Source organism: Scyliorhinus torazame, chromosome 6 (genome assembly GCF_047496885.1).
Source record: "Scyliorhinus torazame isolate Kashiwa2021f chromosome 6, sScyTor2.1, whole genome shotgun sequence".
NCBI lineage: Eukaryota > Metazoa > Chordata > Chondrichthyes > Carcharhiniformes > Scyliorhinidae > Scyliorhinus > Scyliorhinus torazame.
In genome coordinates, this window is record NC_092712.1 from 40,231,441 (window position 1) to 40,255,730 (window position 24,290).

A 24,290-nucleotide genomic window follows, 5' to 3' on the forward strand; every position below is an offset into this window, starting at 1 on the left:
ACAATTTATTTTGAAAAATATAATAATAATTATTATTATACATTAGTATAACATTATTTGCACATTAGTATAAACAGATAATTTCTTCATTGACATTTTTTTTATTCGTTCATGGGATGTGGGCATTGTTGGCTGGGTCAGCATTTCCTGCCCATCCCTGAGGGCATTTTAAAGGCAACCACATTGCAGTGGCTCTGGAGTCACATGTAGGCCAGATCAGGTAAGGACAACAGTTTACACATTAGTGAACCAGATGGGATTTTCTGACAATGGTTTCATGGTCGTCATTAGACTTTTAATTCCAGATATTTTCGAATGAATTCAGGTATCACCATCTGCCATGGCGGGATTCGAACCGTGGTTCCCTGAGCATCGAATGGCCTCCTTCTGCACTGTAAATTCTATTCTATTCTATGACTCTTGGTCTCTGTATTAGTCATCCAGCGACAATACCGCTTTGCCACTGCCTTTCCTAAATGGGGGGTTACTTGCTCTTAAGGGTTGCTATCTTTTCCTAATAATATTATTATAACTTAAAATATCATCCTGCAGGACATGAAAACATTTCTAAGGAATGAAAGTGTTTTTCCTGTGACTAGTTGTATTTTGAATCTCTGCCGTAAACTGAAGCTTGACAGCTTTCAGCATGTATGCTGCAGTTGGCGAATGTGCTCACTGTGCACTCTGGCTCTGCGTTTGAACAAAAACTTAGTGCAACAGCCATTCAGATAAAAACTGAAAGGCAAGAAAATTGATGCAAATTTAAGATGGTACATTTTAACAGTTGTGAAGCAGTATTGTACATTTTATCAGTGGCAAATTTAGGTGGCTACGAGTTACTCCCATGTCTATTCCAAATTTGGATCTACTCGTTTTTATTTATGTGAACATGAATGGGTGAAACATGGAATGAAAATGGGGAATGAAGTGAACTGCACAATCTAAATGCAATCTAATTCAATGTAGGTGTGAACAACTGCAAGTTTCTCTCCTGAATTGACTCTTTGGTGCATCAGTCTCCTTGCTCTTGGATACTTAACTGCTTGGATCACAAGTGTTGGGAATAAGAGTATCTTTATGAAACGACACAGGCACTGGGGTTAGCACTGCTGCCTCACAGCACCAGGGATCCAGGTTCAATTCCGGCCTTGGATGACTGTGTGGATTTTGCACTTTCTCCCGTGTCTGTGTGGGTTTCCTCTGGGTGCTCCATTCTTCCCTCAGTCCAAAGATGTGCAGGTCAGGTGGATTGACCATGCTAAATTACCCCTTGGTGTCCAAAAAAAGATGTGCAGGTTGGTTGGATTATGGGGTTACAGAGATGGGGCAGTGGCGTGGGCATAGATAGGATGCTCTCTGGGGCTCGGTGCAGACTGATGGGCCAAATGGCTTCCTGCACTATCGGGGTTCTGTGGAAACTTCTATGAGACCACTCTTGAGAGTGCAGCTACCAGGCTGCTCATAGTCTTCATAGATCATAGATCATAGATCTCATAGAATTTACAGTGCAGAAGGAGGCCATTCGGCCCATCGAGTCTGCACCGGCTCTTGGAATGAGCACCCTACCCAAGGTCCACACCTCCACCCTATCCCCATAACCCAGTAACCCCACCCTACACTAAGGGCAATTTTGGACACTATGGGCAATTTATCATGGCCAATCCACCTAACCCGCACATCTTTGGACTGTGGGAGGAAACCGGAGCACCCGGAGGAAACCCACGCACACACTGGGAGGATGTGTAGACTCCGCACAGACAGTGACCCAAGCCGGAATTGAACCTGGGACCCTGGAGCTGTGAAGCATTTGTGCTATCCACAATGCTACCGTGCTGCCCGTATGCTACCGTGCTGCCCGTCTTGCCTAACTTTATAGGGAAGCAGTAAGCCAGATTCCCTTTTTCCACAATGCTGTAATGCACGTGACCAGTAGACCAGTGTGCTGTACTAGTGAACTATGTTTCCCATCTCACAATTCATAATTTCAACCAAGTTTTTAGTTGCCTCTCCGAACTTGCCCATCGTGACACACCGTCCATTCCTTTTATTTTAGCGTTTCTTTCCTCTGGTAAAACATCTTGGCACAATTTATCCATAAAGTAAATTTTATAACACAAGTTGCCATTGTTGAATAAAGTTTATCACTACTTTTGCTGGGAACATTTCTCATGAAATTGTTTGGCATATCTGTACTTGGATGTAAAGGTTGCTGTGTGCTGATTGTAGAAGATGGTACGCCTTTAACTGCTTAAACTCTAGCATCGCACACTTGAGTTTCCATAAGCCTTGCCTATTGCTAATCCTTTGTTAGAATTCCTTGTACTTTTGAGTGAAGTGTGTCTTGTATAGATAAGAGTTGTATGTACAACATACCTTGCAAATAAAATATCTACCTGCATGGATTGCGTGGTTTAGGTATATTTGAGTTTTCATTTGGGATGCAATGCACAGCAGTTGTTCAAAAGCAAAGTATTACTTGCCTGTACTGAACTAAGCTGCTGAATCTGTTGACCTAGTCACACGTTTATGTGACCTAACCTTCTATTTCTATACTCACTCGCCTGTGGCACTGGAAGCAATCCTGATATCAAAGCACTTGAAGTCCTGTTTTTTTAACCTTCCAACTCCCTAAATTCACATTGCAGGACCTCATCCCTTTTTCTACCTACGTCATTTGTACCACCATGTATTAGGGCCTCTGGCTGATCACCTCCCATTTCAGAATGCCCTGTAGCCGCTCTGTGACATCTTGACCCTAGCACTAGGGAGGCAACATGCCATTCTGGAGTCGTGGTCACAGAAGCGCCTGTCAGTTCTACATAGACCTGTACAGCCCAGTACAGGCCCTTCGGCCCACGATGTTGTGCCGAACTAGTCTGAAACTAAGATCAAATCAACCTTCTCCAATCATTCTAGTGCACTCCATATGCCTATCCAATAGCCGCTTGAAAGTTCCTAAAGTGTCTGACTCCACTACCATAGCTGGGAGTGCTTTCCACGCCCCCAACCACTCTCTGAGTAAAGAACCTACCTCTGACATCCCTCCTACATCTTCCACCATGAACCTTTATAGTTATGCCCCCTTGTAACAGCTACATTTACCCGAGGAAAAAGTCGCTGAATGTCCACTCTATCTATCCCTCTCATCATCTTATACACCTCAATTAAGTCACCTCTCATCCTCCTTCACGCCAATGAGAAAAGCCCTAGCTCCCTCAACCTTTCCTCATAAGACCTACCCTCCAATCCAGGCAGCATCCTGGTAAATCTCCTTTGCACCCTTTCCAATGTTTCCACGTCCTTCCTATAATGAGGCGACCAGAACTGCACACAATACTCCAAATGTGGTCGAACCAAGGTCTTGTACAATTGCAGCATAACCTCACGGCTCTTAAACTCAATCCCCTTGTTAATAAATGCTAACACACTTTCGGCTTTCTTCACGGCTCTATCCACTTAGGTGGCAACTTTCTGAGGTCTCAAGGACATGAACTCCGAGATCTCCCTGCTCCTCCACATTCTTCAGAACCCTGCCGTTAACCCAGTAATCCGCATTCAAATTTGTCCTACCAAAATGGATCACCTCAAACTTACCAGGGTTAAACTCCATCTGCCACTTTTCAGCTCAGCTCTGCATCCTATCAATGTCTGTTTGCAGCCGACAACAGCCCTCCACATTATCCACTACTCCACCAATCTTGGTGTCATCAGCAAATTTACTAACCCAACCTTTAACTCCATCATCCAAGTCATTGATAAAAATCACAAATAGCAGAGGACCCAGCACTGATCCCTGTGGTACACCGCTGGTGACTGGGCTCCAGGATGAAAATGTACCAATTACCACCACCCTCTGTCTTCTGTGATAGCCAGTTACTGATCCAATCGGCCAAATTTCCCTCTATGCAATGTCTTCTTACTTTCTGCATGAGCCGACCATGGGGCGCCTTATCAAACGCCTTACTAAAATCCATGTATACAATATCAACTGCTCTACCTTCATCTATGTACTTAGTTACCTCCTCAAAGAATACAATCAAACTTGTGAGGCAAGACTTACCCTCACAAATCCGTGCTGACTATCCTGGATTAAGCTGTATCTTTCCAAATGACCATAAATCCTATCCCTCGGGACCCTTCCAATAATTTACCTATGACCGAAGTGAGACTAACCAGCCTATAATTCCCAGGGTTATACCTATTCCCTTTCTTGAACAAGGGGACAACATTCGCCTCTCTCCAGTCTTCTGGCACTATTCCTGTAGACAGTGAGGACATAAAGATCAAAGACTCTGCAATCTCATCCCTCGCCTCCCAAAGAACCCTAGGATATATCCCATCAGGCCCAGGGGACTTATCTATCCTCAGGTTTCTCAAAATGCCTAACACATCTTCCTTCCGAATATCTACCTCCTCCAGCCGACCAGCCTGTATCGCACTATCCTCCTCAACAACATGGCCCCTCTCCTTTGTGAACACTGAAGAAAAGTATTCATTTAGGGCCTCTCCTATATCTTCAGACTCCATGCACACGTTCACACCACTGTCCTTGACCGGCCCTAACTTCACCGTGGTCATTCTTTTATTCCTCACATAAGTGTAAAAAGCCTTGGTGGTTTTCCTTGATCCTACCCGCCAAGGACTTCTCATGCCCCCTCCTAGCTCTCCCAAGCCCTTTCTTAAGCTCCTTCCTAGCTATCTTGTATCCCTCAAGTGCCCTAACTGAACCTTGTTTTCTCATCCTTACATAAGCCCCCTACTTCCTCTTGACAAGGCATTCAACCTCTTTTGTAAACCATGGTTCTCTCACTCGACCATTTCCTCCCTGCCTGACAGGGACATACATATCAAGGACACGCGGTATTTGCTCCTTGAGCAAGCTCCACATCTCAATTGTGCCCCTGACAGTTCCTGTTTCCATCTTACGCTCCCCAATTCTTGCCTAATCGCATCGTAATTGCCCTTCCCCCAGTTATAAACCTTGCCCTGTCGTATGTTCCTGTCCCTCTCCATTGCTATAGTGAAAGTCACCGAATTGTGGTCACTATCTCCAAAGTGCTCTCCCACAACCAAATCTAACACTTGGCCCGGTTCATTACCCAGTACCAAATCCAATGTGGCCCTGCCTCTTGTCGGTCTATCCACATATTGTGTGAGGAAACCCTTCTGCACATACTGGATAAAAACAGTCCCATCCAAACTATTTGAATTATAGTGGTTCCAATCAATATTTGGAAAGTTAACGTCACCCATGACAACTACCCTGTGACTACCTCACCTATCCAAAATCTGCATTGCAATCTTTTCCTCCATCTCAGTTACTGTTTGGGGGCCTATAGAAAACTCCTAACAAAGTGACCGCTCCTTTCCTATTTCTAACTTCAGCCCACACTACCTCAGTAGACAGATCCTCCTCAAACTGCCTTTCTGCAGCCATTATAATATCCTTGATTAACAATGCTACTCCTCCACCTCTTTCACCACCTTCCCTAATCTTACTGAAACATCTAAACCCCGGAACCTCCAACAACCATTCCTGCCCTGTTCTATCCACGTCTCCGTAATGGCCACAACATTGTAGTCGCAGGCACCACCCATGCTTCAAGCTCACCAACCTTATTCCTGATGCTCCTCGCATTGAAGTAGACGCACTTCAAATCACCTTCATGCCTGCAGGTCCACTCTTGTGACCTTGGTACCTTCCTATTGCACTACCCTCTACTTCCTGAACTCCAGCAACGCTATCCCCTAGACTATAAATCAGTTTCCCATCCCCCTGCCAAATTAGTTTAAACCCCGCCGAAGAGCTGGAGCAAATTTCCCTCCCAGGCTATTGGTGTCCCTCTGGTTCAGGTGTAACCCGTCCTGTTTGTACAGGTTCCACCTTCCCCAGAATGTGCTCCAATTATCCAAGTAACTGAGACCGTCCCTCCTACACCGTCCCTGTAGCCACGTGTTTAACTGCACTCTCTCCCTGTTCCTCACCTCGCCAGCATGTGGCACTGGCAGCAAACCAGAAATGACAACACGGTCTGTCCTGGCTCTGTCCTGGCTCTCAGCTTCCACCCTAGCTCCCTAAATTCCTGTTTTACATCCCCGTCCCTTTTCCTACCTATGTCGTTGGTACCGATGTGTACCACGACTTGTGGCTGCTCCCCCTCCCCCTTAAGGATCCTGAAAACACGATCAGAGACGTCACGGACCTTGGCAACCGGGAGGCAACACACCAACCGCGAGCCTCTATCATTGCCACAGAACCGCCTATCTGTACCTCTAACTATAGAGTCTCCAATAGCTAATGCGCTCCTGCTCTCCCCCCTTCCCTTCTGAGCCACAGGGACAGACTCGGTGCCAGAGACCTGGTCACGTGGCTTACATCTGGTAGCCCCCCCCCCCCCCCCCCCCCCAACAGTATCCAAAACGGTATACCTGTTATTGAGGGGAACAACCGCAGGGGATCCCTGCACTGACTGCTTCTTCCCCCTCCTTTTAAATGTCACCCAGCTACCTTCATTCTTAGGAGTAACTACATCCCTGTAGCTTCTATCTATAACCGACTCTGCCTCCCGAATGATCCTCAGTTCATCCAGCTCCAATTCCCTAACATGGTCTTTGAGGAGCTGGAGATGGGTGCACTTCCCGTAGGTGTCCCTCGCCTCGAACATCCTGCAGGAGGAACATTGCACGGCCCTCACACTTGAATCTCCCACCACTTTCACTCGCTCTGTCATTTGCCTGCCTCGCCCTCTTGCTCTGCCTGGTGGTCACCCATTCCCTTCCTGTCTGTGGACTCTAGCCTGCAGTGTGACCACCTCTCTAGACGTGCTATCCATGATACTCTCTGCTTCGTGGGTGCTCCACGGTGTATTCAGACACTGCTCCAGCTCTGAAACTCTGGCTTCCAGGAACTGCAGCTGGAGACACTTCCTGCACACATGCTGGTCTTGAGAACTGGAAACGTTTCTGGTCTCCCATATGGAGCATGAGGAGCAGACCACGGCTTAGACTCTGTTGCCATGCCATACTCCTTTAAGTTGAATTTATCCTTTTACTATCAAATAGTAGTAACTAGTGTTCAATTTCAAATGGTATAAACTAGTATTAATTAATACTAACTCAGGCCCTTCTTTGCTCCTTGATATTATAGAATATATAACTGTACTCACTCAATCAGCTGTTTTGCCTTCCTGTTTCTGCTCTCATTCACTTTTTCTTCCTTTATCCTCCCAGCTTTGTTCCCTAACTTATCTTATTTAGTTACTTAAATTTCAGCTCTTCAAATCTGAAGAGGTTCTGGCGAGTTCTTGTACGTGAAGTGTAGTAGGTATGGACAAATTGTCTTTGAACTGTGTGAACTTCCTATTTTGTGGTCTGGTCTGGTTTGGCAACAACTGACATAAAGGGACTAGACTGACTTTGCTGGAAATTTAATGTCACTCAACAAATGATCAAAATGGGAGGGCATTCTTACAAGTAGCTGTAATGTGGAGAAATTTAAAAACCTGGTGATTGCAGCTTAATTTAACCACAATCTATTGTATTTGTTCCTCTTAAGTAGTCACTACACAATTCAGCCTGTCTGACGGATTTCTTGTATTTTTATTTTTATTTGTTGTGACTGTGGTGGTATACATCACTAAGTACACAAAGGGTTAATGTACATACACTAAACCTAGCTAGACACTAGAGGGAACACCAGAGACATGACACACAGACAGTCAACCAATAGGTCAGTAAGATAAAAGGGGGAGGCAGTGGCGTAGTGATATTGTCACTGGACTTGTAATTCAGAGACCCAGGGTAATGCTCTGGGCATATGGGTTCGAATCTCACCAGGGATGATGGTGCAATTTGAATGGGCAGCACGGTAGCATTGTGGATAGCACAATTTGCTTCACAGCTCCAGGGTCCCAGGTTCGATTCCGGCTTGGGTCACTGTCTGTGCGGAGTCTGCACATCCTCCCTGTGTGTGCGTGGGTTTCCTCTGGGTGCTCCGGTTTCCTCACACAGTCCAAAGATGTGCAGGTTAGGTGGATTGGCCATGATAAATTGCCCTTAGTGTTCAAAATTGCCCTTAGTGTTGGGTGGGGTTACTGGGTTATGGGGATAGGGTGGAGGTGTTGACCTTGGGTAGGGTGCTCTTTCCAAGAGCCGGTGCAGACTTGATGGGCCGAATGGCCTCCTTCCGCACTGTAAATTCTATGATAATAGGACATTCAATGGGCATTCAAGATACACACAGTGGTGACACTACCACAGGGGGGCATTACACCAACCCATATAAAAGGACACATCACACCTGCTTGGGCTCTTTCAAGTGGAGACTCTCAGTGAGTACAGACACAGGGTTGATTGAACATCACTCCCACCACGTGGATTGTAGCAGACTGGTTAGTCAGTCTGAGTAGCTATAGAAGGATTAACAGTAGCATCGAATCCAAGTAGGAGAATTGTTAATAGTTTAATAAAAGTGTTAAAGCTATCTCCAAGTCTGAACCTTCCTTTGTCAGAGTGCACATCAAGGAAGCAGCTTATGCTACGACAAGAGCATAACAAAACAGTGACATGACTTGTGGTAATGTTGTTAATGGCTGATTTTTTTTTTTCTCACTTTAGGTGTCATACGTTATTCGAGATGAAGTCGAGAAATACAATCGGAATGGCGTTAATGCACTTCAGCTTGATCCCACGTTAAACAGACTGTTCACAGCTGGTCGAGATTCAATTATCAGGATATGGAGCGTCAACCAGCACAAGGTGAGAAATTTGAACCGCATGGGTGAGATCTTCCGGTTCTGCCGATTAGCGCATTCCTGCAATGGGTTTCCCAGCAGCATGGGGTAGATTCAATGGGAAATCCCATTGACGGCGGCGGGATCAGAAGATCCCACCGCTGGCTAACGGCAGGCCAGCTCCTGCTGCTGAGAAACAGGGAGACTAGAGAATCACGCCCAATATCTCTGGCTCCTCACGCGGAGTACTAAAATCTGCAATGTCAATATTTATTTACGAATTGGCGGGAGGGAAATGTTAGAGATTCATTAAGTAATGTAAATTGCACACAAATGGAGCTCTCAACAACCTGAAGATATTTTCTTGAAATAGCGCTGAAATTATAATCCTTCAATCTTTTGGGATCTATATTAACTTCATCTATGACCTCAGAGGATTGTGGAAAATTCATTGTACCTTCCATTCAACATCAGGAGCTATTGTATTTTTCCGAAGCTACCAAAAGTTCTGATTATTGAAGGTTAATGAAGCACTAAAGTAATTTCAGGGTCTTGGTGATGGAGACAGAAATGTGGTGTTTTTTGTTCTGGTTAAGCAACCTATAGGTCAAATTCGACAATTGGGTGTTTTAAGGGTTAACGCAAAAGAGAAGCCATTGAACATAAAGGCAGTCATATTCCAAAGCAAACTACCAACTACAGATGTTGGAAATCAGAAATAAAAAGAGAAAATACTGGAAAGACAGGCCAATGACTTTTTGTCAGAATGGCTGTCAAGTTGTACAAACCTGACTGACTTATTATTTCCAGTTTTTTGTTCTTCCTAAAGCAATTCAACAATTCATTACTCTTTCTTCTAGCACCCTGTGCCTGTACCCTCTGCCCCCACATGCCCATTCTGACTCACAACTCTCAGCTGAAGAGAAGTGAAGTCTGCGTATTTGCCTACATTGTCATAGGGATCAGTCAATTCCTTGGGATTATTTCAGCAAATCTGAGGTCTGTGCACCATTTTCTGCCCTACTTCATGAAAAGTTAAATCAGTAAAGCAGGAGCAGATCCAAAGACTTTTCTGAGCAGTGAATTCATATTTTTGAATAAATATGTTTATTCTGGGCAGTGAATTCTAATGATATCATGGTACTTCGTATGAAAATAGCTGAAGTGATTTGAATGCTGAAGTATTCCAGTTGTACCTACATTAATGTTGATTATGCACAGATACTAGGACGGCATGGTGGCACATTGGTAGCACTGCTGCTTCACGGTGCTGAGGACCCAGCTTCGATCCTGGCCCTGGGTCACTGTCCGTGTGGAGTTTGCATGTTCTTCCCCTGTCTACAGGGGTCTCACCCCCCCACAACCCAAAAATATGTGCAGGGTAGGTGGATTAGCCATGCTAAATTGCCCCTTAATTGGAAAAATAGATAATTGGGTACTCTAAATGGATATAAATAAAAGATTATGCACAGATATTGTCTCTTAGTTGGTGCTATTTGAGAGTAACAGTTGTGATTGTGTTGGGTGGGGGATTGCAACTGCAAACCCTTGTTCTTTAGTTTTGAAGCCTGTGGGTCGATACTCTTGCAAAATGTTTACAGCAAAGGAACATATCCCATTTAGCCCAATAGGTCCAGACCATTGTTTCTCCTTTGGCTTTGGCGATACCCACTGTTCATTTGTTGAGTTTTCAAAGATAGTCCTACTTCAGCAAGACTTTGGTTGCAGTTGGGGAACCATAGATTGTCATTTGTTGATCCAGGGACTACTGCTGCATGCTCCTTCCTATAATGACACTTTACTGTGGTAATAACAAAGAAAAGTAGAGCACAGGAACAGGCTCTGTGGCCCTCCAAGCCTGCGCTGACCATGCTGCCCATCTAAACTAAAATCTTCTACACTTCCAGGATACGTATCCCTCTATTCCCATCCTATTCATGTATTTGTCAAGATGCCCCTTTAAACGGCACTATTGTCCCTGCTTCCACCACCTCCTCCGGCAGCGAGTTCCAGGCACCCACTACCCTCTGTGTAGAAAAAACAAACAAAAAAGCTTGCCTCGTACATCTCCTCTAAAACTGGCCCCTTGCACCTTAAACCTCTGCCGCCTAGTAATTGACCCCTCTACCCTGGGAAAAAGTCTCTGACTATCCACTCTGTCTATGCCCCTCAGACTTTTGTAGTATCAGATCGCCCCTCAACCTCCTTCGTTCCAGTGAGAACAAACCAAGTTTATTCAACCTCTCCTCATAGCTAATGCCCTCCATGCCAGGCAACATGCTGGTAAATCTCTTCTACACCCTCTCTAAAGCCTCCACATCCCTCTGGTAGTGTGGCGACTAGAATTGAACACTGTATTCCAAGTGTGGCCTAACTAAGGTTCTATACAGCTGCAACATGACTTGCCGATTCTTATACTCAATGCCCCGGCCAATGAAGGCAGGCATGCCGTATGCCTCCTTGACTACCTTTCCTGTGTTACCCCTTTCAGTGACCTGTGGACCTGTACACCTAGATCTCTCTGACTGTCAATACTCTTGAGGGTTCTACCATTCACTGTATATTCCCTACCTGTATTAAAGCTTCCAAAATGCACTACCTCTCATTTGTCCGGGTTAAACTCCATCTGCAATCTCTCCGCCCAAGTCTCCAAACAATCTAAATCCTGCCGTATCCGCTGACATCCTCATCGCTATCCGCAATTCCACCAACCTTTGTGTTGTCCGCAAACTTTCTAATCAGACCAGTTACATTTTCCTCCAAATCATTTATATATACTACGAACAGCAACGGTCCTAATCTGAAGGCTTAGTTCTTCCGATTTCCAAGCTCCACTGTGAGCTTTGGTGTCAAGTGTTTTGGTCATGTGTACACTGTCCCTAGTGTTTACTGTCAATATGACCTGAAATGATGTCTCACTTGTGTGAATCCTTGTATCTTAGTTTTGATGCCCCAACAGGTCTACTGGGACATTCAAGCTCTATACAGAGCATCTTTTGATAGGTGACAGTCATCCAGTCTAACTGTGTGGCTTAGCCATAGTAGTCGATATTGCTTGGCATAACACCATCGGTTTTGTGCTTCACACAAACTTCCTTCATCTAAGTCTATATCCTTCGATTCCTTTTTCCCTCATGCTTATCCAGCTTTCCCTTAAATGCATCTACTGTTACCCTCAAATAATCCTTGCAGTGAGTTCTATTTATAACCACTGTCTGGGTAAAGACACTTCTCCAGAATTCCCGCTTCGATTTATTCGTGATCCATCTTATATTTATGGCCAGGGCGGCACGGTGGTGCAGTGGTTAGCACTGCTGCCTCACAGCGCCGAGGACCCGGGTTCAATCCCGGCCCCGGGTCACTGTCCGTGGATTTTCCAAATTCTCCCCGTACCTGTGTGGGTCTACCCCCACAACCCAAAGGTGTGCAGGGTAGGTGGATTGGCCATGTTAAATTGCCCCTTAATTGGGGAATTTTAAAAACAAAATCTTGTACTTATGGCCCATAGTTGTGATTCATCTGAAAATGGAAAAGATTTTCTGTCTATCTGATCAAACTCTTTCATAATCTTAAAGACCCCTATTACTCACTTCTCTATCTTTGTTTAAAGAGAGAAAAGGTCCCCACTTTATTCAAATTTCCTAATAGTTATAACCTCAGTTCTGCTATCCTTCCAGTCAAATTATTTTGTACCTTTTGCCTCCATTCACTTTGGTAATATGGAGACCAAAATGTTACACAGTTCCTGGAAAGTGCAATGTGAATAGGGTCTATGAAGTTTAATATCACTTTTCTGCTTTCAATTCTGTCCATCTAGAAATGGATCCCAGTGCTTTTTGTGTGTTTTAATGGTTTTATTAACTTGCATCAGTTCCCCTATTCCTGCACCCCATTTAGACACTTATGTGGGCTCCTTGTTCTTCCCACCAAAATGTACTGTCTCACACTTGTCAATATTGAAGTTTATTCATGAACTTCCCCACATGAGTTTCATCAGACTGTGCAAATAACAGGGAAACTGTCACTTCTTTAAACATTACATGTGAATAATAGCGCAGAGATTGGATTTCTGTTTATTGCATATGGTCTGTGCTATTCATGATCTTCACTTAGATTGGAAAGAGCATAATTGATCTTTCTAAGAAGAAATAATGTTTTTCTTCCTCCTCCACACCCTCAGCAATGTTTGTTCCAGGCTACTGAGCCCTGTTATTGGTAACAGAGTTGGAAATGTCAAGTGATCTTGAAGAATAAGTACTGAGATTTATAGAAATTTATAAATGCAAAAAATGCCATTGTGAAGTTACCAAGACGTCTGGAATGATAATGGGTCATTCGATCGATTCAACCCACTCATGCCATAATCTATTCATGACTCCATCAATCACCAACCCACTTCCTCCACAAGAACTTGTGTATTCCTTTCAAACCTCCATATGATCTATAAATATATATTTTTAAAAATGTTTTTATTATGAATTTTTCAACAATATTTTCCACCTTACAAACAAACCCCCCCCCCCCCCCCCACCCACCCGTGACAAAGAAAAGAAAGAGAACTTGCGTGGCAAGACATGAACATGGCAAGTCAATACGATACAGAACTTTGTACATTGGATTCTTCCCGTACACGTCAGTTTCCGGATCATTCATGTGTTTCCTTGCTCAAATGCCCCCCAGAGAACCCCCCCCCCCCCCCCCCCGGCTGGGTTGCTGTTGCTGCTGTCCGACCTTCATCTAGCGAGATGATCTAGGAACGGTTGCCACCGCCTGTAGAATCCCTGCGCAGACCCTCTCAAGGCAAACTTTATCCTTTCCAACTTGATAAACCCAGCCATATAATTTATCCAGGCCTCCACGCTGGGAGGCTTCGCCTCCTTCCTTATTAGCAAGATCCTTCGCCGGGCTACTAGGGACGCAAAGGCCAGAATACCGGCCTCTTTCGCCTCCTGCACTCCCGGCTCGTCCACTACTCCAAATAGTGCTAGCCCCCAGCTTGGCTTGACCCGGACTTTCACCACCTTAGATATTGTTCCCGCCACTCCCCTCCAGAACCCCTCCAGTGCCGGGCATGACCAAAACATATGGACATGGTTCGCTGGACTTCCTGAGCACCTCCCACAGCTGTCCTCCACCTCAAAGAACCTACTCAGCCTCGCCCCCGTCATATGCGCTCTATGAACCACCTTAAATTGTATCAGGCTAAGCCTGGCACACGAGGAAGAGGAATTAACCCTCATATTAATGCGAATTAACCCTCAGGGGCAGCACGGTAGCATTGTGGGTAGCACAATTGCTTCACAGCTCCAGGGACCCAGGTTTGATTCCGGCTTGAGTCACTGTGCGGAGTCTGCACATCCTCCCTGTGTGTGTGTAGGTTTCCTCCAGGTGCTCCGGTTTCCTCCCACAATCCAAAGATGTGCAGGTTAGGTGGATTGGCCATGATAAATTGCCCTTAGTGTTGGGTGGGGTTGTTGGGTTGTGGGGATAGGGTGGAGGTGTGGACCTTGGGTAGGGTGCTCTTTCCAAGAGCCGGTGCAGACTCGATGGGCCGAATGGCCTCCTTCTGCACTGTAAATTCTATGAAATTATATGATCTGTATATTAATACTTGCACTGTATCAGACGGGCAGTAAAAATACTGAAGAATTAGAGCATTGAATCTTACAGCACAGAAAGCGGTCATTCAACCTGCTGTGCCTTTGCAGGCTCTTGTTTTAAAAAACCAAATATGGCGAGGGAGAAGCTGTGCAATTTAGACCACACTCCAAACTTTTCCCCATTACCCTGCAAATTAGTGCATGTCCAGCTGACTTTTGGAAGTCTGAGAGCCTCTGCTTTCACTCTCATTCCATGTAGAAAATTCCAGGGGCGGGATTCTCCGACTCTCCGCGCTAGAATTGCACCTAGTGCGGGGTCGGAGAATAGCCGTTCACGCCGGAAATCCGGAGACCCACCTGTCTCGTGCACGTGCGGTCGACACGGCGTCAATTGGGGGCCGTTGGAACAGGCCCCCGCGGCGATTCTCTGCGGTCGACCAGCCGAGTTCCCGCTGGCATGGTTCACATCTGGTACCACCCGGCGGGAGCTCGGACCCGCGGCCGTGGTGGCAGTCCTGGTGGAAGGCAGGAGGAATCTGACTCCGGGGGCGGCCTCAGCGGTAGTCAGGCCCGCGATCGTGGGCCACCGATCGGCGGGCCATCGTGATCTGGGGGGGCCCTACCTAACTACGTACAGACCTGCTGTGTGGGTCCGCCATGTCGGCGGCACCCGCGCCGAGGTGGGCTGCCGCGCGCATGCGCGAACCTGCTTGCAGCCGCGCGGTCTGGACAGCAGGGCCCCGCCAGCAGCTGGAGCTGCGGGACGCATGCTGGGGCCCTGCTAGCCCCCTGGAAAATGGGGAATCACCCCGGACCTTCGAGGAAAATGTCCGGAGTGATTCTCGCTCATTTTCCGGCGGGCATGGGGACTTAGTCCCCAAAAGGGGCAATCCCGCTCCAGATCTTTACACCACTCTGTGTGCAGGGGAGGGAGCGAGAGGGAGGTCTAGCTAGGGTCTAACCAGGAATTTGGAAAAGGTTTAGCGTGACTGACCCATTTTGTGTTCAGTGTCCCTATTTAGAAAAAAGCAAGTATCCCATGGGTTTTTCTTAACCAGTTAGGAAGTTGCTGTGCCACCTTCAAAGGTTTATGAATGTACACCCGTGGGACCCTTTACTTTGCATTCCTCTCAAAATAGTTCCATTTACATTATGCTGCCTCCCTGCATTTTTCTCACAAAATGCATCACTGTATGGTTTTGGTCCCTGTACGTAAGGAAAAGGCTAAACTAGCCTTGGAGGAAGGTATAGCAGATTGATTTCTGGAATGAGGGACTTGTATAAGAAGACATAAAGTAGAATGGGCCTATATTCTCTAACGTTTAAAAAAAGGTGATCTAATTGAAATGTCATATTCTGAGAGGACCTGATGGGTTAGCTGATGAGAGACACTTTCCCTTGACTGGCAAGTCTAGATCTAAGAGGCGTTGTCTTAAGATAAGGTGTTGACCATTTAGGGCTAAAATCAGGAGAATTTTCTTCACTTGGTAAGTTGAGAATCATAGAATCCCCACAGTACAGAAAGAGACCATTTGGCCCATCAAGTCTGCACCGGCCCTTGGAACGAGCACCCTACTTAAGGCCACACCTCCACCATATCTCCGTAACCATGTCAACTTTTTGCACACTAAGGGGCAATTGGCCAATCCAACTAACCTGCACATCTTTGGACTGTGGGGGAAACCGGAGCACCCGGAGGAAACTCACGCAGGCACTGGGAGATTCACGCAGGCACTGGGAGAAAGTGCGAACTCCACACAGTCACCCGAGACTAGAATTGAACCCGGGTCCCTGGGGCTGTGATGCAGCAGTGCTAACCACTGTGCCACCCCAGAATCTTTGGAATTCTGTGCCGCAAAAGGCTGTAGGTGGTCAGTTGTTAAAAATATTTAATGTATCTTTGGAGCAAAAGTGGAGCTGAGTTGAAGTTCAGTCACCTTCTATTATATAGTGAAGCAGATTCAAGTGGTATAGTCTTCTCCTTTTTCCCATGTTTTTATCTTTTTTTTTCCATATTAAATTGCTTTGGCCTCAGCTCCACTTGTCCGGTCTAGCTTCTCCTAAATGGCCGTTTTTCAAATCCTGGGGAAGCCTGTTACTACACAGCTCACTTTCCTATGCTACCCTGAGTTTTGCTTCAACTGTGAACTTCAAAGTTGTACGCTGTATCTGAGTCCAGGTTATTTACATATAAATCAAGAAAACCAATGATCCCAATACTGACCCCTGGTGGGCCCCGCTGCATTCTTCCATTCGGCCAGAAAAGCATCCATTCATCACAACTTTCTGCCTCCTTATGTAATGATCTTCAATTTCTAAATACGTCTGTAAATCTTTATACTCATCGTCTGCATTTCACTTCTCAACACGAGAGTTGCACTCCATGTGGTGTTAAACTCGGGCAGTCTAGGACTGCTCCTTCCGAGGGTCGTCACTCTGGGACAGATTGCAATCCAACTTTGAAGTTGTGCTGCCACTTTTCTGTCTGCCTAATGATTCCTCTTTTTCTTTTTCAGCAAGATCCTTATATTGCCTCCATGGAGCACCACACTGACTGGGTGAATGATGTGGTGTTATGCTGTAATGGAAAGACCTGTGAGTAGTTCAGCTTCGCTTCATTGAATCTGGCTTTTATACACTTGAGTATGTTTAACAGTAAAATCATCTTCCCACCCAGTTTGGTTCCCATTGTGCCCTTTGTGCTCAAGCTGCTGAGCAGCCCGTTACTGATGCTTTATAGCAGTGGTGGGTAATCTGCGGCCTGGGGGCCACAAGCGGCCCATCTGGGTTTTGAGTGCGGCCCACGCGACATTTTGTTGACCGTTGCCCATGCACAGGGTTGCCACATTCCACTGATTTTCATCTGCGTAGTTTTTTTCCCTATTGGCATGACTGAAGTAAAGCAAGTGAAGTGAGGTCCATGCTGATTGCTCACAACATTGAGCCGTGCGCTCCCTCTGCGTCCAAAGTGTCAATATTTCTTTTGTTTTTACCATTTGAAGTTGATGACAGTTCCATTAATATATAAATGATCAAGCATTTTCTGCAACACTTCTATGAATATTCAGCATGTATTAAATGTATTTAATCTTACTCATGGAGTCATGGTTCGTGAACAACACTGATTTTAATCTTGCAACTCACAGATGAAGGATGGCCACTCACTCGCCGAGGTTGCCCATCACTGCTCTATGCCATGTGATTATTGTTTAATTCAGCCTACCCAAGACTGGTATTGTCCACGTGCAGTACTCTGTTGGCGGTGGTGGATCCAAATGCTGTTTAACCAGCCCATTGGTGTGTTGACCTTGTGGCAATATTGTTGCTCTTTCATTTTTCCTGCACTGATGCAGAGTCGTGGAATCTTGACAGTGCAGAAGGAGGCCATGTGGCCATGGAGTCTGCACTGGCTCTCTGAAAGAACATTCTACCTAGTCCCACTCTCCTGCCGTAGCCCCATAATCTTGCACATTAATTATTTTCAGAAAGCAATCCACTTCCCTTTTGAATATCACAATTGAACCTGCCTCCACCACCCCCTCAGGAATTTCAACCACCCTCTGGGTTTAAAAAAAAAAAAAAAAAAAAAATTCCCTTCATCACTTTTACTCCTTTTGTCAATTATTTTGAATTTGTGTCCTCTAGTTCTTGATGCTGTCTTGAGAGGGAACAGTTTCTCACTATTTACCCTTTCCTCAAGATCTTTAATATCACTATAAAGTCTCCTCCCAGCCTCCTTTTCTCTGAGGAAAACATGGCAACCTCTCCAATCTGTCCTCAAAGCTGTCTTTTTCCTGGAATCATTCTTATGAACTTCCTTTGTACTCTCTTTAAATTCTTCACATCCTTTCTCAAGTTTGGCACTTGATTTCTTTTGATCCCTTTAGCCCCAAGTGTTATATCTAACTCCTTCTTGAAAACATAAGTGTTTTGGCTTCAACTACTTTCTGTGCTAGCAAATTCCTTCGGCTCACAACTCTCTGGGTGAAGAAATTTCTCCACATCTCAGTCCTAAATGGTTTACCCCGCATTCTTAGACTGTGATCCCTGTGTCTGGACATCCCCACCATCAGGAACATCCTTGCTGCATCTACCCTGTCTAGTCCTGTTAGAATTCTATAGGTTTCTATGAGATCCCCCCCCTTCAGTCTTCTAAACTCAGTGAACATAATCCTAACCAACTCAATCTCTCCTCAGATGTCATTCCTGTCGTCCCAGGAATCAGTCTGGTAATCTTTCTCTGCACTCCCTCCATAGCAAGAACATCCTTCCTCAGATAAGGAGACAAAAACTGCACACAATATTCTTGGTATGGTCTCACTGGATAAGTGCTAGACACCCTGCTCCTATACTCTAATCTTCTCACTATAAAAGCCAATGTACCATTTGTCGCCTTCACCATCTGCATGCTTACTTTTAGCAGTTCGTGTACAAGGACACTCGAGTCTCATTATATATTCCCTTCTCTCAATTTATAGCCATTTGGATAATAAACTCGCTTCCTGTTTTTGCTACCAAAGTGGATAACCTCATTATCCAAATATATCCAAATTATACTGCATCCGTCATGCACTTGCCCACTCACGCAACTTGTCCAAATCACACTGGAGCATCTCTGCATCCTCACGGCTCACCCTCCCATGTAACTTTGTGTCATCTGCAGATTTGGAGATTACATTTAGTTCCCTCATCTAAATCGGATGCAATACTCAAATGAGGCCAAAGTGGTGCCTTAAAGGGGCTTTCAAGGGGCTTTTCACAGTAACTTTGTTGCAGTGTTAATGTAAGCCTACTTGTGACAATAAAGATTATTATTATACTAACATTACTTCTTTACTCATGTACTTCATGTCCCTATGAATAACACCTAAGATACTAAATGCTTTATTAGTGGCTCTTTCAACTTGCCCGGCCATCTTCAGTGACTTATGTACATATATACTAAGGGTCTTCTGTTCCTGCCACCTCCTTTAGAGTTTCTCCCTTTACTGTGTACTGTCTCTCCATATTCTTCCTGCCAAAATGAATTATCTCATACTTCTCTGCATTGACCATCATCAGCCGTTTGTCTACCCAATCTACCAATATTCAGGTCTCTGTCCTTTTGAAGTTCAAGACAATCACAGTTGACAATGTTTCTAATCTTTGTATCATCTGCAAATGTTAAAATCATGCCCTGAGCACCGCAGTCTGGGTTATTAAGTGCAGCACGGTAGCACAGTGGTCTGTTGCTTCACCACACCAGAGTCCCGGGTTCGATTCCCGATTCCCGGTTTGGGTCGCTGTCTGTGCGGAGTCTGCATATTCTCCCCATTCCCAATTATTGTTTTCCAATTAAGATATTTCCTATCCTGCACATCTTTGGCTTGTGGGTATGAGACCCACGCAGACACGAGGAGAATGTGCAAACTCCACACGGACCGTGACCCGGGGCCAGGATCGAACCAGGGTCCTTGGCGCAGTGAGGCAGCAGTGCTAACCACTGTGCCACCCGTGCCACCTGGCTCTCCTCGAACTCCTATTGTTTTGTGGGCTCCAGAAGTTTTCCTTTCCCACCTCCGTGATCCAGAATTGTATTTTACTGATGTCTTTTTACGGAAATGATAACGACTTGGAAATCACTGCCTGAGGAGGTAACTAATGATTTCAGAAGGAAATTGAATAGACGCTTTGAGGGAAATAAACTTGAAGGGCTACAGGAATAGAGTGGGGAAATGGAACTGACTGGATTGCTCTACAGAGGACCAGCATAGACTCAATGGGCCGAATGGTCTCCTGATTCTCTGCTGGTGGAGACCTTAAAGAGTCAGGAAATGAATCACTTGCAAAATACCAATCCTGTGACCTTCTCACATAGCCATGTAGCTTGTCCAGTTCAGTTGCTGTTCAGTGGCAACTTCAGCGTGTTGATGATGGGGATTTCAATGATTATAATGCTGTTGGATGACATGGGGAGGAAGTTAATGTCCCTCTTGTTGGAGATAGTCGTTGCCTGGCACTTGAGTGCTAAGAATGTTACTTGCCATTTACAGCCCAAGCCTGTGTGCATACCTTGCTGTATGCAGACATGGAACTTTTTGGTTACTTTTAATAACGTTCAGGGTTACTGTCAGTTGCCATAATTCGGATTTATCTCTTTTTTTTTTTCCTGACTTCATGGGATCAGAGAGCTAGATTGGGCTATTTGACCCTTGGGGCTTGCTCTGCTATTCAACAAGATCATGCCTAATCTACCTCATCCCCATCTTGCTATTGTATCACTATATCCCTTAGTTATTGAACAAGCAGAGCATCGCAGCCCGCTGGGCTAGACAATTGTTAGTGTTTGCGTCAAGACATTTCTCTTAGTCTCAGTCCTAAATGTTTGTCGCCTTGTTGTGAGACTGTAACCTCTTAGATTCCCCAGCCAGGCAAACATTTTCTGCCCTGTTAAGCCTCTTTCAGTTTGGTCATATCTTACTGAAGAAGGTTGACGCCATTCAGGGCAAAGCAACTGGTTTGATTGACAATCCTTAAATATTCACTATTTTATTACTTTGGAAATTTAGTTTCCTGAATCCACCCACCCTTCCTTAATTAGTATGAAGCCCTTATTCATGTGGAATACGTTTGGTCTCTGATCCTAGAAGATGTCTAATAACCTGATGGTGCTAACAATATCATATAGTGCGCTTATTTAAGAGATGATTCTAAACCAAAGTTACTTTCAGACCTCATCATTTAATATTGCTTATTTTTCTAGTAATATCGGCTTCATCGGACACAACAGTGAAAGTGTGGAATGCCCATAAAGGATTTTGCATGTCTACGCTACGAACTCACAAGGTATTTGTTTTGTGATGGGTGAAGACTGTACATTATCGGGGAGAGAAAATATTTTGTTTGTCTAAAAGTGTTGGTTTGGTCCCCAAGAAATGCACAAACAAAATATTTTTCTTTATAAATATTTTTTAGTTTAAAAATTTTTCACCGTTATTACATCCAAAACATTGCAATATAGTGCAAACAATTTGTTATTTTTAAACAAACTAATGATAACCTTAACAATCCCCCGCCCCACTGCTGGCTGCAAACAAGCCTTTAAAGAAGGTGATCTTTCACCTGGAACAGAACCCTTTCTCCAACCCTCTAATGACATACTTAATCTTTTCTAATCTCAGAAACACTACCAAGTCCTCCAACCATGCTGAGGCCTTGGATGGCGCTGATGGCCTCCACCCAAGTAGGACTCGTCTCCGGGCTATTAGAGAGGCCAAGGCCACCAGCCTTCCTCCCCTCTAGGAATGCCGGCGAGTCTGACACCCCAAAGATCATCACCAATGGACAGGACTCGAGCCTAACTCCAACGTAGTCTCAATAACGGAGACCCAGAACTCAAACAACTTGGGGCAGGACCAGGACATGTGTGAATGGCACACCGGCTCCCTCAATCAACACACACCTGTCTTCTATTCCGGGGAGAACCCACTCGTGCGCACTCTAGTCAAGTGTGCACTATTAACCACTTTAAACAGTATCAAGCTAAACCTGTCGCAAGAAGAGGTGGAATTCACCCTGTACAAAATCTCACTCCACACCTCTCTCTCCAGCCCCAGGCCCAGTTCCTCCTCCTGCTTCCCCTTTACTTCCTCTAACTGTGCTTTCCCTGTCTTCAACAACCACCCATATATGTCCATTATCGTCCTTTCCCTTTGTTCATCTCTAGATAGCAACCTGTCCATAAGTGTCGATCGCGGTAGCTGAGGGACAGCTCCTTACAAACAAAGTTTGGCACCTGCATATACCTAAACGATCTCCCCCTCAGAAGTTTAATTTTTTCCACTATCCCCTCCAGTGCTGCAAACCTAACCGCCACAAACAAATCTCTGAACCTCTCGATCCCCTCCCTCTTCCAAATCTTATACATTGCAATCATCCCAGACGGCACAAACTTATGCTTCTCACAAATTGGTGACGGCAATGAAATTGCCCCCAATTTAATATGCTGCCTAAATTAGTTCCAGATGCTCTACAACCGGGCTTGTAGAGAACCAGACCGAAGAGAACAGAAGTGAGGCAGTGACCAATGCCCTTCGGCACTGCTGCCTCACAGCTCCACGGACCAGGTTCATATCCGTTCTCGGGTAACTGTCCGTGTGGAGTTTGCACTTTCTCCCCATGTCTGCATGGGTTTCCTCCGGGTGCTCCGGTTTCCTCCCACATTCCAACAATGTGCAGGTTACGCGAATTGGCCATCCTAAATTGCCCTTCAGTGTCCAAAAGATTAAGTGGGGTTAATGGCTAATGGGGATAGGGTGGCAGCGTGGGCTTAAGTAGCGTGCTCTTTCCAAGGGCCGGTGCAGACTCGATGGACCGAATGGCCTCCTTCTATAAATTCTATGATTTGGATTCTACCTCCCCAAAGAAGATAATAAACATTTCCTTAATTCTACAGTTAATGCAGAGGAACTTTTGCAATAACCATCACTAGGGAGACAGTATTGAATAAACTGATGCGATTAAAGGTAGATAAGTCTTCAGGTCCTGATGGCCTGCGCCCTAGGATTTTAAGGGAGGTGGAGGCAGAGGTAGTGCACCAGACTGATTCCGGGGATGAAAGGGTTGATGTATGAGGAGTGATTAAATAGTTTGGGCTTATACTGACTGGAGTTTGGATGGATGAGAGGCGGTAGATTTAGAACTGAGATGAGGAGGAACTACTTCTCGCAGAGGGTGATGAATTTGTGGAACTCGCTGCCCCATAGTGTGGTGGAATCTAAGTCATTAAATGGTTTCAAGAAGGAGATAGATGTATTTCTGGGTTTTTTAAAAAACAGGTTAAAGGGAAATGAGCAACAGGTGAGGAGGTGGATTTGAGACCAGGAAGAGATCAAACATGATCTGATTGAATGGCGGAGCAGACTCGAAGTAAAATTGCCTACTTCTGCTCCTAATTCCTATGTTCCTATGTAAATTGCCCCCAAGTTTCCAGGGATGTGAAGTTTAGGTTAAGGAGTTATTGGACATCGACAACATGGAGGGCTCCGCCATTTTCTCTTCCACTCCATCACGAGGGCCTTCTGAGTCTGATGAGGGGCCTTTATTCAACTTCTGTCTTGTGTAGTATTCTGTAGATATCCCACACCAGAAGAGAAACCAATGAATATCAATTACTCCACCTTTCTTCCCAAAACTGCACCTGTTCACCAGGCAAAAAGGGCCAAAAACCAAGACTCCAAGCGGGAGCCAGCTTGTATGCAACCGCTCACCTCATAACCGTCACAGGAAGTCCCTCTTTTCTCCTATAATGGTGAGCATGGTTCAGAATTAGTCTTGATGTGAAGGTGACCTTTTGGGCACTGTGACTAATGAAGGTCTCTCCCGCGTGCTCCATATTATGCATATGTTCTGGTGTATCTTGTCTGGAATTATCCATTTTATATCCAGTTTATTTGAAGAATGAAAATTTAAATCCCTTGCTTTTAGTAAATTAGAGCTTAATCCACTGAAGTAACTAATCACCTTTGGGGTTATTTGAGATACTTGAGGGGATAGATCACAGGAAATATTTTTAGCTATAAAAACATTGAGTTGGCTCAGTTGACAGTAATTTTGTCTCGTGAGCCAAAGGCTTGTGCGTACAAACAGTGCGTGTGATCTAGACTGACACAGTGCAGTACTGAGGGAGTATTGCAGTACTGAGGGAGTACTGCATTGTTAACAAATGTTTGGATGAGGTATCAAACCCAATTTCCTGTCTGTTAGTTCTAATGGCTCAGGTGCACCTTGTGGAATTTCCTCATGGAATTGAATCTAAATACTTGTACCCCAGGAGTGTTTCGAAAGTATCCTACTGGAATTGGTTTTAGTCATTTAAGATTTATGCAACAAATGTGTCCTGGGCAGATTGAAGTTAGAAGTAGTAAACTTCCTTTTACAGCATGTTGTGGAGTGGAGCTGTGCAAACCAAGGAGGAGAA

General features: G+C 45.1%; 1 protein-coding gene across 1 annotated transcript in view; it reads left to right on the forward strand.

Moving 5' to 3' along the window:
* Positions 1-24,290, forward strand: part of LOC140424759 (WD repeat-containing protein 48-like) — a 127,271-nt gene that overhangs the window by 32,991 nt on the left and 69,990 nt on the right. The window contains exons 2-4 of the mRNA XM_072508139.1: positions 8,617-8,757; positions 16,849-16,927; positions 21,075-21,157. Of these exons, the coding sequence (XP_072364240.1) occupies positions 8,617-8,757; positions 16,849-16,927; positions 21,075-21,157 (303 nt within the window). The remainder of the gene's footprint in view (positions 1-8,616; positions 8,758-16,848; positions 16,928-21,074; positions 21,158-24,290) is intronic.